At 48.0% G+C, this 15207-nt stretch overlaps 1 protein-coding gene across 3 annotated transcripts in view; it reads right to left on the bottom strand.

Annotated features, from left to right (window-relative positions):
• vta1 (vesicle (multivesicular body) trafficking 1) overlaps window positions 1-15207 on the bottom strand; it is an 83848-nt gene that overhangs the window by 33684 nt on the left and 34957 nt on the right. For all 3 annotated transcript variants that reach the window (XM_042333415.1, XM_042333417.1, XM_042333416.1), the window contains exons 3-4: window positions 8340-8467; window positions 4289-4364 (exon numbers count right to left, since the gene is read on the bottom strand). In XM_042333415.1, the coding sequence (XP_042189349.1) occupies window positions 4289-4364; window positions 8340-8467 (204 nt within the window). The remainder of the gene's footprint in view (window positions 1-4288; window positions 4365-8339; window positions 8468-15207) is intronic.

Here is a 15207-nt window from a genome sequence, read left to right as displayed (position 1 = left end):
TTTCACGTTGGGAGATCGTCCCAAGGCGCTGGACAGTCAGGGATTTGGAGCCGAGCTGGGGGTTGGGATCAGGAGGGATGGAGGACAGGGAGAGTGGGGGTAGAAGAGTGACCGAAGGCGAAGACCAAGAGGAGGATCTTGAGACGGGCCTTGAAGGAGGCGAGGGAGGGAGCGAGGCAGAGGGACCGCGGGATGGAGTTACAAAGGGCTCAGAAAGGCTGAAGGCCTGACAGCCGATAGTGGGAAGGGCAGCGTGAGGGACATGGAGCAATGACCCACAAGGGTGTCCCCCCCTCTCTCTCTCTCCCCCTGGCCGTCAACCCAATGGATAAAATAAGTCATCTGCTTCATGGCCATCTGTGGGCTGTTGCTGTGTGCAAATTGGCTGCAGGGTTTGCCTCCAAAAATACACACTCAGTACAACTGACAGTAAAATCTTGTGAAGCGCTTTGAGACATCCTTCCAACATGAAAGGCGCTGTATTTAAGCGCTGCGAGACACGGTCCCGCGAGAAGGACGCCATGCAACTGTAAGCTGTTGTGTTAAATGTGAGGATTGTTATTATATTGCTCCTTTTTTGAAGCCCACTTTTTTGCTGTGCAAACTAAGAATGTGTCATTACATCAGGGAGCTTGCTGCCGACAAAACACAGGGCAGGAAAACACACAAGTATTTGGTGGGTTACCAGCCTGGGCTGAATTGGGTTTTTCTCCTCCAGAACACTTTAAAAAAACAGCGTTCTTTTTCCACAGTGCACATGACAGCCTTTCAAAGCTGCAAAAGTATTTTGTTTAAATACATCAAATGGATATATTAACTTTAAAAATAGGCCACTTTATCCAGGACATTTGCACTGAAATTCAATTTCAGACTTATCGCATGTCAAATGCTCTCACACTTAATATTAATAATAATCCTTGCATTTGATATAGCGCCTTATCACGTCGTTGAGACAACTCAAAGCGCTTCACTGTCCAGCGCCTTGGGACGTCCAGCGTGAAAGGCGCTCTATAAATGAAATGTTGTTGCATTGTTATTGTTCACAGAATACACTGCAAAGTGAATTGACTGTATTTTGTGGGGCAAACGAGGCAGCCAATTGCACACAGCAGCGTCCCACAAACAGTTGTGGATTGAGTGACCAAATTATTGGGTTTATTTGTTTTTTTTTCTTGAGGGATTATTATCAGTCGTGTGGAGTAAGGAAACTTCCCAAGGTTTTGCCCTGCCTGGCAATGAACCCAGGTCTCTCGCTTGCAAGGCGAGAGCTCTAACCATTGAGCTACAGGACACCGTACGGGCTCAAGCGTCATATAAATGACCTGAATTTGTGTATAGGGATTGCAATTTCCAAGTTTGCAGATGATACTAATCTGGAAAAGTAGTAAACAGTGAGGAAGATAGTAGCAGACGTCAAATGGACATAGACAGACTGGTAACACGGGCAGACACGTGGCAGATGAAGTTTAATGTGGAGAAATGTGAAGTGATGCGTTTTGGGAGGAAGAATGAGGAGAGGCGATATAATCTGATGGTACAATCCTAAAGGTGGTGAAGGAATAGAGAGACCTGGGGGTTCACATCAGTAAATCTTTGAAGGTGACAGGACAGGAAGATAAAGCTGTTAAAAAAGTATTCGGGATACTGGGCTTTATAAATAGGGCCATAGAATACACAAGTCAGGAAGTTATGATGAACCTTTATGTAAAACACTGGTTAGGCCTCAGCGAGAGACTGTGTTCAGTTCTGAGCCCCACACTTTAGGAAGGATGTCAAGGCATTGGAGAGGGTACAAAGGAGATTTCCCAGGATGGTACCAGGAATGAGGGACTTCAGTTATCAGGAGAGGCCGGAGAAGCCGGGATTATTCTCCTTGGAGCAGAGAAGGTTAAGAGGAGACTTTAGAAGTTTTCAACATTATGAGGGGATTCGATAGAGTGAACAAGGAGAAACTATTTCTACTGGTTGGGTGGGTCAGTAACCCGAGGACACCGATTTAAATGTTAAAAGAAACAGATGGGAGGTGAGGAGAAATGTTTTCACACAGTGAGTTGTTGGGATCTGGAATGCATTGCCTGAAAGGCCGGTGGAAGCCAATTCAATAACAACTTTTAAGAGAGAAGTAGATAATTATTTGGGAAGGACAAGTTTGCAGAGCTATGGGGAGCGAGCGGGGGAGTGGAATTGAATTTGATAGCTCTTTTCAAAGAGCCGGAACAGCCACAGTGGGCCAAATGGCCTCCTTCTATGCTGTATAATTCTATGATTCTATGAAACGGAGGCTGAATGCATCCATGGCTGATTTATACATGGGTATCGCTAGCACCACCCTTGCAAAACAAGATTAATCAACCATTGCGTGGAGTCCTGTAGCTCAGTGGTTAGAGCACTCGCTTTGCAAGCGAGAGACCTGAGTTCAATTCTAGGCAGAGGGCGAAACCTTGGGCAAGTTTCCTTACTCCACACAGAGCCTAATAACAATCCCTCCAAAACCCCAAAAACAATAATAAATTGGTCATTTTCAATCTACGACTGTTTGTGGACATTGCTGTGTGCAATTGGCTGCCGCGTTCGCCCACAAATATACAGTCAATTCACTTTACAGTGTGTGTTCTGTGAAGCGCTTTGGGACGTCCTCCCGACGTGAAAAGCGCTATATCAAATGCAAGGATTATTATTATTACTATTATTGCGTCTCTAAGGCTTCTGTCGATATAATACATTACTTCACACAGAGCGACGATTGTGAGGAATGGGCAACACAAGAAGGATTGGCAGACAGATTCAGTTACAAATTGCCAGACAGCGCCTTCAATGGTAAGCTGAGCGGTTTTAGCTGGTTAAACTCCAGCAGTTACCCCTCAACACACTCTGGGGTTCATAAGCCTTGGCTCTTGCCAACCAGCGAATTAATACTCTCTGGGATTGGGTGAGCAGGGACTCTCTGGGAGTGAGAGTGCATGCACATTCCATTCCAGGCAAATGGAAGGCATATATAATGTGGAATGCTCAGTAGTTTGGTTTGGATACTCTCAAGCACGGTGATGTATTTCTGCAGGTGTCAGACACCCAGCTGACTGACTAAGAAAAGATTTCTTGGCCGGCTGAATGTATGCCAACTCATGCAGCACACTCCACAAACACAGCATTGTAACATTCCCACATTCTAGGCGAACGCTCCAGGGAAAAGTAGCGCACAGAAAGGTCCCACAAACAGCCGTGAAGTGAACAACCAATTTTGAACTCAAATACTCCAGGCTGACACTCCAGTGCAGTGCTGGGAGTGCTTTGCATTGTCAGAGGTGTCGCTCCTTGGATGAGGCAGTAAACTGAGGTCCAGGGGGGCAATGAACGTGACACTATTCAAGCGAAAGGACCCGGGTTCAATTCCCGTGTGGGCAAAACCTGAGGCAAGTTGCTGTGCACATGCTCCTCTGCTTACCGAGAAGTAAGTAGGAACCCAGTTGTCAGTCGATTGGCAGAAAGCTTTCTGGTGCTGATAATCCCTCAAAAAAACATTGTAATTTGGCCACTTCGATCCAGGACTGTTTGTGCAACACTGCTGTGTGCAATTGGCTGCTGCGTTTCGTCCACAAAATAGAGTCAATTCACTTTCTGTGAAGCACTTTGAGACATCTCAACAACCATGATAAGGCTCTATATCAACAACAACAGTAACTTGGATTTCTATTGTGCCCTCCACGCCAGATGGCGTCTCAGAGTGCTTTGCAGTAACGGATCCTAGGGCCGAGCCAGGGGGAGGGGGAGGAGCCGGGGGGAGTGGGGGGGGGAGCCAGGGGGAGGGGGGGGAAGGTGACCAAAGGTGCGGTTGAAAAGAAAGGTCTTCAGCAGAGACCTGAAAATGGGAAGAGAGGGAGTGAGGCGAAGGGAGTGAGGAAGGCAGTTCCAGAGCCTCGGGGCTTAGTGGCTGAAGGCACGGCCGCTGAGGGTGGAGCAGAGGACTCGGGGGACGAGGAGGAGGTCAGACCCGGAGGAACGAAGGCAATGGGTACTGTTTTGAGGAGAGAGGAGGTCAAAGAGGTCGGGGGGTGCAGAGGAGCGCAAGGGTGAGGATCTTGAAATCGATCCTCTCTGGGATATCAAACGCAAGGATTATTATTATTATTATAATAATGGCCTGATATGGGGCTTGAACACATAACCTGACTAAACACACACAACATACACACAAACACATAAATAGCAACATACGAGAGTAGACAGATAGACAGCGATACAGACAGAGACACAGACAGACAGACTCACACACACACACAGGTAAACTTACCTCTTCAGACAGCTCCCCGAATACCGCAAGAACATCGAACAACAGGTTGGAAGTGAAGAATGCTCTCATCATGTTTCTGTGGAAACCAAAATATTAAATATTATTTCAACAACCCGAGGGGGAATGCTTTTGTGGATGCAAAAAACCCCATTAATCCCAGGGCTTCCAAAGAGCTGAACAGAAACACTCCCTGCGGTCAAAGAATGCAATTTACATTTATACCGCGCCTTTAATGTGAGGAGGACATCTCATAACTGGCTGGGGACCCAACCTGGGGGTGGGAGCAGAAAAGTGTTGGCAGGGAAAAGATGGCCCATAGCTCTGTCAAAGAGCTAAGTCTTGAATGTGGGGAACTCTAGAAATTGAGGGTACAGAAAAAGGCCATTAGGCCCGTAGTATCTGTGCTGATTCCCTCAAAAGCAATCCTTTCATTTCCCTGGTCTCCATTTTCCTGTAGATTACTCCTTTTTATGATGATAATAATCCTTGCATTTTACATCACACCTTATCACGTCGTTGAGACGTCTCAAAGCGCTTCACAGAATATTGTGGGCCAATACACTCATAGGCCAAAACACTCATCCTCTGTATCATCCCAGTGAATCTACTCTGCACCCCCTCCTTCTATTGCCCTGAGGTCTTTTCTAAAAGTGGGGGTGACCAAAGCTAGACGTCAGAGTTTGGAGATGAATACGCAGTCACTACAGTAATTGCCCTCGAAGCCCTTGGAGACGTTTTGCTAATAGCTTTCAAAAGAGAATTTGATATGTACTTGAAAAAGAAAAATGTGCAGGGCTATGGGATAAGAAAGGGGGACTGGGACGAGTTGGTACCTCTTTCAAAGAGCCGGCATAGGCACGATGGGCCGAATGGCCTCTTTCTGTGGTGTAGGATTCTATGATTCTAGGTGTCAGACAGCCGACTAACCCCCCAAAATACTTCGCTTCGCATTCGGTATAGAGTTTCCAGTTATTATTTTTACGGGGAAGAATTGCGAGTATAAATATAAGGTGTTGTTCTTCAAGAAGGTTGCAGAGTCCTGGCTCCACATTGCTGTGGCTTTACTCTAATTTATGCCTGGTCTCCAACCAGGAATTTTTTACAGTAACAATGGGGGGGTCTGTACACACAGCTCTCCTCCAACAGAGCTGAACGCAAGCATAAGTGTTGGGTGATTAATGAGAGAGTCGATGCTGCCGTTTATTTCCCTGTGGTGCACCCCGTTTGCTTTGATAAACGCTGTCAGGTAAAGCCTGCAAGTCTCTGTGGAGAACGGCACTCAAACACTCCTCCAGCTTCTCCCTGAGCCTAAACTTAACCTCGCGCTCTCCCATCCCATAGAAATACAGTCAAACTCCCAATATCTCAACCCTGCCTTAACTTATGATAATAATAATCCTTGCATTTGATGCAGCGCCTTATCACGTCGTTCAGATTTCTCAAAGGGCTTCCCAGAATATGCTGTAAAGTGGATTGACTATATTTTTGTGGGCGAAACGTGGCAGCCAATTGTGGACAGCAATGTCCCGCACACACTTGAGAATTGAGTGACCAATTGTTCTTTTTTGGAGGGATCAGTAACCCCGGAAAGCGATCTGCCAATTGAATAACAAGTGGGTTCCTACGTATTGCTAGGTAAACAGAAGTGTATGGAGTAAGGAAACTTGCCTAAGGTTTCGCCCTGTCTGGGAATCGAACCCGGGTCCTCTCGCTTGCGAGGCGAGCACGCTGATTACTACTCTACGGGATTCTTCATTGCAACTTGGCAGAGGTTCCGACACACAGCAGCCAAGAATGACACGTTGTGAAGAAACTACAATGAGCTCTGCGGTTAGCAATAGGGACTCACTGCTGGAAATACACATTGCATGTCAGAGCACAGAGCCTGACTCCCTTTCCTCCGCTGCCACCTCATTAACAAGCACATCTATCGGTACCAATTTCAAACACAGCGGGAATTCACCAGAGCCCCTGGAGGATATCCCATTCATACAAACCACACCATTAGCCACATCCCGATTTACTGCCACTGTTTCCACTCTGCTTGTTAGACAACAAAACAATACGATACAGAGAGTGAACTGAGCTTGTTGTTGCTGGTGGTGATCATGGTGAGGATGAGGCGTCAGCTTAATGTTTCATCCAAAGGTTAGCACCTCCGCCAACGCAGCACACCTTCAGCTCTGGAGTGTCAGTTTAGACCAGGGAGGAACAACAACAACTTGCACTTATATAGCGCCCTCCACGCAGGGTAGCGTCTCAGACGCTTAACCTTTTGGCTGCCATGGGTCGCAATCCCTATTTGAGAAAGGTCCACGGGCCGCATTGTCTCAACAATCCCTCTCTCTCCCAATCTTTCTCCCAGGCGCAGGTCACTATCTGCAGGGCAGGAGCTGGTGGTTGGTCTCTAAGGACGCGCTTGCCTTCCTGACAGACTGCAGTAAAGGCGCTGGGCGCTGGGGCCTCCAGACCGCCGGCTCCTGCCGCTGCCCTGGGAGGATGTTCACCAGGGAGGGAGGAAGGGAGGGGAGGAGGGAGGGAGTGGTGGAAATGGTCATGAGACGCATAAACTCACCTGCCCATCAGCACCTTGCACATCAGGAGGACGCGTCAAAGCGCTTCATATAAGTGACTGGGAGCCTGGGGCAAAGGACACGCAACAGGCCGGTGCTCGCTGAGTGAAGGAAGCGGCCATGTCGATAGGGTTGCAAGACATGGCAGGGGTAGCAGTGGAGGTATTTGAACGGATGGACAAAGACATATTTTACACAATTTGGTTGGTGAATCAGCGACTAAAGGGCATCAATTTAAGATAGTTAACAAACAAGTAGTGAGGAGGTTGGAAGAATGTTCTCACACACAGAGTGGTTAAGATGTGGAATATCCTGCCAGGAGCGGTGGTTGAGGCAGAATCCAGATTAGCTGTCAAGAGGGAACTGGATAAATACCTTAAGGAGTCAGCTACAGGGGTAATGGAGAAAGGGCAGGGAAATGGGACTGAAACGATTGCTCTTGAGGGAGCCTGCACAGACATCAACAACAACAAGATTCCATTTATAAAGCGCCTTTCACGTCAGGAGGACGTCCCAAGGCGCTGCACAGTTGGGTCAGGACCCGAGCATTGGGGAAATGTTCAGGGGAGGGGAGGGAAGGGAGGGAGCGAGGAGGGAGGAAATGGTCAGGGTGAGGGGAGGGAAGGGAGGGAGCGAGGAGGGGGAAGAGAGTCGAGAGGGGAGCTGAAGGCTCGGTCAAAGAGAAAGGTTTTGAGACCGGCCTTGAAGGAGGAGAGGGAGGAGGCGGCGAAGGCACTGGGGGATGGAGTTCCAGAGCCTTGGGGCTGAGAGGCTGAAGGCCCGACCACCGATGGTAGGGCGGTTGGGGCGGGGGACGTGGAGCAGACCGGAGCCAGAGGAACGGAGGGTACGGGCAGGTAGGTAGGGGGATAGTAGGTCAGAGAGGTAGGAGGGAGCAAGGCCGTGAATGGCCTTATAGGTGAGGATGAGGATCTTGAAATCAATCCTCTGGGGGATGGGGAGCCAGTGGAGGCGATCATGGGCAAATGGCCCTCTACTGTTATGTAAACATCTGCAGTGCTATGCTTTTTTTCTCTTTTCCTTGGTTAAACCTTAACAAAGAGGAGTCTCGTAGCGTAGTGGTTAGCGAGCTTGCCTCACAAGCGAGAGGACCCGGGTTCGTTAGGCAAGTTTCCATACCCCAAACTCCTCGGTTTACCCAGCAATGAATAGGAACTTGGTTGTCAGTCGATTGCATAATAATCCCTCCAAAAAAATAATTTGGTTACTAAATCCACGGCTATTTGTAGGACGCTGCTGTACGCAACTGGCTGCCGCGTTTCGCCCACAAATACACAGTCAATCCACTTACTAATATATTCTGTGAAGAGCTTTGAGACGACGCAACGATGTGATAAGGCGCCATATCAAAGGCAGGGATTATTATTAGTATTATTATTTTATGGTACATTTCTATGGCTCTGTTTTTTATTCTCTTTGTTAACCCTCGAGTGTGCTCGAGCGCTTCCAGTACTCACTTGTTAAACCTCCCAGCTCGGTCTTCGTTGTCAGCGTATGTAAACAGGTTGATCGCTGTCCCCTCGATGTGTGCCGTTCCCACCACGTCGTTGGAAACCGCCTCCTCGGTAGCCAGCTGTTTCTTCATCTGAAAGAGGCGACCAAATAAATGCCGTCAAAATCGCCCTCCAAGTAACATCACGCCACGTCCGTCACACGGACAAGTTATTAAACGTGCAGTCCTGTAGCTCAGTGGTTTAGAGCACTCGCCTCACAACGACCTGGGTTCAATTCCCGGGCACAGAACTTTCCTTACTCCACACGCCTCTGTTTACCTCGCAGTAAGTAGGAGCCCGTTGCGAGTTGATTGGGGGATCGCTTGCCCAGGGATTTTTAAAAACAATTGGGTCACTAAATCCACGACCATTTGTGTGCAATTGGCTGTCATGTGTCCCCCACAAAATACAATCTACTTTACAGTATATTCTGTGAAGCGCTTTGAGATGTCTCAACAATGTGATAAGGCGCTGTATCAAATGCAAGGACTATTAATAAACTGCGAGCTCGGCCAGGCGGACGGCAGTGATTGCTATCACATTCCTGGGTGGCGTGGCTAAAGCCAGACTGTGGCAATGTCAGCGGAGAGACACTGGGTGGAAAATTTAATTCCAGCTCCTGGCAAGACAGAACACCATCCTGTAACTGGAAACAGAACCAGCGAGCGAGAGTGCCAGATAATCCCCTGGGCATCCGGCCTGCCTAAAGCCAAGGATTTTATTGCCTGGTAGCCCAAACTGGTCAACGCATCCCGAACCAGTGCCATGGGATCTTTAACCTTCAGTGGTATCTGACAACCAGTTTTAACGTGAAGAAAACTTCTCTTAGCTCCGAGGCAGATTACCAGTAATAACCGTGAAGGTTTCAGGAACGCCCTCTAGTTATGGAGCATGAGAGCGAGGGAGAGACAGACCGACATTCGGGGTTTAGGAGAAATGCATAATAATCAGACTTGGTGCAGGTACGAAAAGCTTTTCATCACCATTATAATATGTTGGAGGCTCAGGGGGCGATGAGATATCTTGTCAAAACACAGGCAGACATCTAGAAAGTAAATCCACAAGAGGATGGCTATGTGAGCTGGCAAACACATCACAGAGGGATGAGTCTGGCACTTTCCAACTACTAAATCTCTAAAACGTGACGTTTTGTTATGGTGATATTCAGGGTTGTTTTTCCCCGATCGCTGAGATAGAGATATTTTTGTTTGCCAGAGCCCCGATGACAGGTGAGGTCGGTTCAGGATTATTCCCACTGGATAAACTATGTGGTTTTAGCTGGTTAGACTCCAGCAGTTACCCCAATTCACACTCTGGGGTCCCCAAGCCTTGGCTCCCACCAACCTATTGCTAATAATGGGTCCGAAACACTGTCTGTCCAGCGCCTTGGGACGTCCCCCCAACGTGAAAGGCGCTTTACAAATTTAATTTTGTTGTTGTTGTGTCTAATATTAATATAGGGTTTGATTCCCGGGTAGGATATTTACCGAGCAGTAAGTAGGAACCCAGTTGTTAAGTCGATTCACGGATTGCTTTCCAGGGATAACATATAACATATTAGTGGAGTCCTGTAGCTCAGTGGTTAGAGCACTCGCTTTGCAAGTGAGAGACCTGAGTTCAATTCCAGGCAGAGGGCGAAACCTTGGGCAAGTTTCCTTACTCCACACAGAGCTAAATAATAGTCCCTCCAAAATCCAAAAAAAATACAATTTTCATTTTCAATCTTCGACTATTTGTGGGACACTGCTGTGCGCAATTGGCTGCCGCGTTCGCCCACAAACATACAGTCAATTCACTTTACAGTGTGTTCTGTGAAGCGCTTTGGGACGTCCTCCCGACGTGAAAAGCGCTATATCAAATGCAAGGATTATTATTATTATTATTATAATACCTCAAAAAAAGATTGGTCACTCAATCCACGACTGTATGTGGGACACCGCTGTGCGCAATTGGCTGTCACGTTTTGCCCTCAAAATACATAGACAATCCATTTTACAGTATATCCTGTGAAGCACTTTGAGACGTCTTGAAGACGAGATAAGGCGCTGTATAAAATGCAAGGATTATTATTATTATTGTTAATATTCTCTGGGATGAGGTACGCAGGGTGGGTCTCCTCAAGGAGCAAGTGCGCATTCCATTCCAGACGCAGGGAATTATCACTTGTAGGTGGCGTACATATGTGGAACTCTCAATTTAGTTGTATAGGCTTAAGCAACAGTGATGGGTTTCCATGTGTGTCAGACACTCGGCAGACAAGAAAAAGCTCTAGTTTGATTATCCAGACCTGCACTGTGCGAAACTAAAAGTGTGGAATTGTTACTGACTCAATATCAACAACAACTTGTATTTAATAACGTCCTTCACGCAGGGTAGGGTCTCGGAGCGTGGCGGGGCGATTGGGCACAGTGATTGCAAATGATGGATTAATCCTCGTGTTTGATATTGTGCACTTCACGTCAGGAGGACGTCTCAAAGCCATCAATCAGCACAGTTTCAAAGTCTCCTTTCTACAGCAGCAATTAGTTCTCCAAATAAAGCTATCCTTTTGTTTTTGCACCTATATTGAAAAACCAACAAGAAATCGCATTTATATTATGCCTTTCACGTCAGGAGGACGTTCCAAGGAGGCAGACCATGAAGGGTTTGCACTTGAGCTGAGGGTTGGAATCAGAGAGGGTTGGAGGGCAAGGGGAGTGGAGGAGGGACGATGACTGAAGTCGCAGTCAACATGGAAGGTCTTGAGACGGGACTTGAAGGAGGCAAGGGAGGGAGTGAGGCGGAGGGGCTCTGAGACGGAGTTCCAGAGGGTGTGGGCTGAAGGTCTGACTGCTGATAGTGGAGCTGGCATGGTGGGGACATGGAGCAGGCCGGTGTAAAAGCGTTCTCCGCGCTGTCCATAGAGCTACAAAACTCACAGCACGGAAGGCATTTGGTCCATTGTGTGTGCGGCAGCTCTATTAAAGTGCAATCCTTTCAATCCCCTTTCCCTGCCTTTCCCCCCCACCGCCGCCAAACCCCATGCAGTTGACTCTTTTAAAGCTGTTTATCCAGTTCCCTCTTGAAAGCTCATCTGGATTCTGCCTGAGCCACTGCTCCCGGCAGGACATTCCACAACTTAAACAGTCTGGGCATAAAAACATTTCTCCTAAACATCCCGTTGGCTCATTTACTATCTTAGATTGATGCGTCAGTCATTGACTCATCGACCAATAAAAATAATTTCTCCCCGCTGAAGAGCCAAAAAATCCTCATAATTCATGACAGACCAGGACAGGAGTGAGTGATTGAGGGGGCAAGGCGAGGGATTGAGGGGGCGAGGCGAGGGACTAAGGGGGCGAGGCGAGGGACTGAGGGGGCGAGAAGAGGGACTGAGGAGGCGAGCGATTGAGGAGGCGAGGGATTGAGGGTGCGAGGCGAGAGACTGAGGAGGCGAGACAAGGGACTGAGGGGGCGAGGGATTGAGGGGGCAAGGTGAGGGACTGAGGAGGTGAGATGAGGGACTGAGGGGGCGAGGCGAGGGACTGAGGGGGCGAGGCGAGGGATTGAGGGGGCGAGGTGAGAGACTGAGGAGCCAAGATGAGGGACTGAGGGGGCGAAGCGAGGGACTGAGGGGACGAGGCGAGAGATTGAGGGGGTGAGGGACAGAGGGGGCGAGGGACTGAGGGGGTGATACAAGGGATTGAGGGGGAGAGGGATTGAGGGGGCGAGGGTTTGAGGGGGTGAGGCAGGGATTGAGGGGGCGAGGCAGGGGATTGAGGGGGCGAGGCGAGAGATTGAGGGGCGAGGCGGGGGATTGAGGGGGCGAGGCGAGAGATTGAGGGGGCGAGGCGAGGGTTCGAGGGGGCGAGGCGAGGGTTTGAGGGGGCGAGGCGAGGATTGAGGGGGCGAGGGATTGAGGGAGGGAAAGCAAATTAGATAATTTCTTTTAGGAAATAATATCTTGGGATACAGTATGTCGTGGTATGTGCAAGCGGTTGCCACGATGGTGGAAGGCGAACTGGATGTGACCAGCATTTGCGACGTGAAAAGTGCTATATCAAATGCAAGGATTATTATTATTTTATTATTATTATTATCATGAAACGCCCGGTTCGGTTGTTGTTACCAAGCCTCGCGGCAGAAGGAAACAATTAGCTTGTGAAAGCAGTAGCTGCTGTTCCAAACAAAATCATCAAAGACCCAAAGGAAACAATACCTAATTTGATATTATCAATAATTTATCATTCTGTCGGGATCAAAGGCAGCTACAGGAAATTTAGATTGCTTCAAAGCACGAGAATATTGGGGTTGGAGGGGTGGGGGGGGGGGCGTGAAGAGAAAGGGAAGGTTAATAATAATCCTTGTATTTGATATAGAGCCTTATCACATTGTTGAGATGTCTCAAAAAGAGCTTCGCACAAGATGTTGTCAAGTGAATTGTGTATTTTGTGGGGGAAAAAAGACGGTGGTTTATTATAAGACACAGGAGTTTCTCTCCACCGGTGTCTTGTACAGCAATCCCCCAGGTAAAATTGGTCACTCACTTCGTTTTTGTGGGACGCAATGCGGGCGCAAATTGGCTGCCGTGTTGGCCTACAAATGACACAGTCACTCCACTGTAAAACCCTGTGAAGCTCTTTTGAGACGTCACAACGACATGATCAGGTGCTAAACCAAATGCAAGGATTATTATTACCATTATCTGAGGTCACTATTATCTGAGGCTGACACTCCAGCGCGGGACCGAGGGGGGAGGAAAACTGCACTGTCAAGACAGCCCGTCATTCAGATGAGACCTTAAACTGATGTCCAGTCAAGTGTCTGACACACGCGGAAACTCATCAACTTGCTTAAGAGTATCCAAACCAAACAGTTCCATGTACAGCACCGAGATGTGGAAATTCCCGTGTCTTGGAATGGAATTGCGCACTCTCCCTTCTTGTGTAATTTCGGAGAGTGTTAGATCCGGGTTAATAAGAGCCTAGTCTTGGGGGGTCACAGGCTCGAGGAATTTAATTGGAGTCCTGTAGCGTATTGGTTAGAGCACTCGCTGTGCAAGTAAGGGGACCCGGGTTCGATTCCCGGGCAGGGCAAAACCTTAGGCAAGTTTCCTTACTCCACACGCCTCTGTTTACCTAGAAGTAAGTAGGAATTTGTGGAGGGTGGGCAGAGGAGTGAGGTACGAGCAGATCAGAGAGAAAAGCAGGTGCGAGGATGAGGACCCTCAGCAAGCGGAACACGCTCGGGCAATTCACAAAGGACGAAAGTCATTGGGAAGGTGAAGTACGTGGGAGCCTTAATTTGATCTGCCAATGCCTTAGCCTTTTATACAGTTCCTGCTTGATGGACCTATATAATGTAATAACTTCACGCATGTAATGGTCCGTGACTAAACAAACAGAACCAGCCTCCACCATTAAACCCATTTAGTCAGCATCAATCACCGACACTCGTAAAGCTCTCTGCTTCAAAGTGTTGCAAACAAAAATCGATTCAGATGCGTGTGTCTGAGCTGATTATCTCACCTCACGCAGCCGCAGTGCGGGATGTTATTTGGGAAGCCCATTGTCCTTGGGCTCTATATCATGTAATCATAAGAAACCCAGACCGTATAATTTGGCAGTGACAAGAGCCTGAACAGCAGTGACTAATCCCCATTTATTTGATGCCAGTATTTCTCTCGCTCTCTCTCAGCTCCTTTCATCTTGAGGTTGTTTCGTTAATCATCACTCTCGCATCTGAAGTAGCGCCTCTATCTGAAAAACATGTGGAGTCCTGTAGCGTAGTGGTTAGAGCACTTGCCTCGCAAGAGAGAGGACCTGGGTTCGATTCCTGGGCAGGGCGAAACCTTAGGCAGATTTTCTTACTCCAACGCCTCTGTTTACCCCGCAGTAAGTGGGAACTCACTCGGTTGTTAGTCGATTGGCAGATTGCTTTCCTGGGGGTGATAATCCCTCCGAAAAAATTGGTCATTTCAATCCACGACTGTTTGTGGGAGCAATTGGCTGCCGCATTTCGCCCACAAAATATACAGTCAATTGACTTTACAGTATATTCTGTGAAACGCTTTTAGACGTCTCAACGACGTGATAAGGCGTTATATTTTTACTTTAGATTTTTACTTATTGCTGGGTAAACAGAAGCGAGTGGGGTAAGGAAACGTGCCTCAGGTTTCGCCCCACCCCGGGAATCGAACCGGGGTCCTCTTGCTTGCGAGGCGAGTGCTCTAACCAATCTCACATTATCCCACTGCTCTCTGCCTGAAGTAGTTCCTCCGAAATCTTCTTTTCGATTGCCACCTCCAGTCGCTATCTTATGCACTCGCCAACAAAATCAGTCGTTCACTTCACAGGTTGTGAGCGGGACCTTGCAGGGTTAATATAATTGGAATTCAGCGAGGTACTAGCATTATTAACACACGGTCAAGCTTTCAGAATCATTCGTCGAACCTTTCCCAAAGTACGTTGTAAGGCATCTAACTGTACAACTGAAATAAAGCCACTTTCACCCCGAGTAAACCAACAGATTTTAATTCCAAGCACTACTGGCTTGCCTTCGCTTAATAAAGAAGTGTTGACTGACTTCTTGAATGGCTCGGAGAAGAAAGATTTGATAATTGGATTCACCCCTCCTCCCCTTTTTTACAATAAGTACATCGATAAAGAAACTCAGACAGAGTACGAGACAGAAAGGGAGAGGGAGACTCATTGAATGTAGCAGGTTTAATAAAACAAATCATTAAATTCAATAAAGCGCCTTTCACGTTGAGAGGACGTCTCAAAGCACTTCAGGGGATGCCCTATTATGTGCAATTGGCTTAACCCCCAAAAGCGATCCACCAACTGGGTTC

Source organism: Callorhinchus milii, unplaced genomic scaffold (genome assembly GCF_018977255.1).
Source record: "Callorhinchus milii isolate IMCB2004 unplaced genomic scaffold, IMCB_Cmil_1.0 Scaffold3, whole genome shotgun sequence".
NCBI lineage: Eukaryota > Metazoa > Chordata > Chondrichthyes > Chimaeriformes > Callorhinchidae > Callorhinchus > Callorhinchus milii.
Note: the sequence above shows the minus strand (reverse complement) of the source record. Positions and strands in the feature narration are given on the sequence as shown.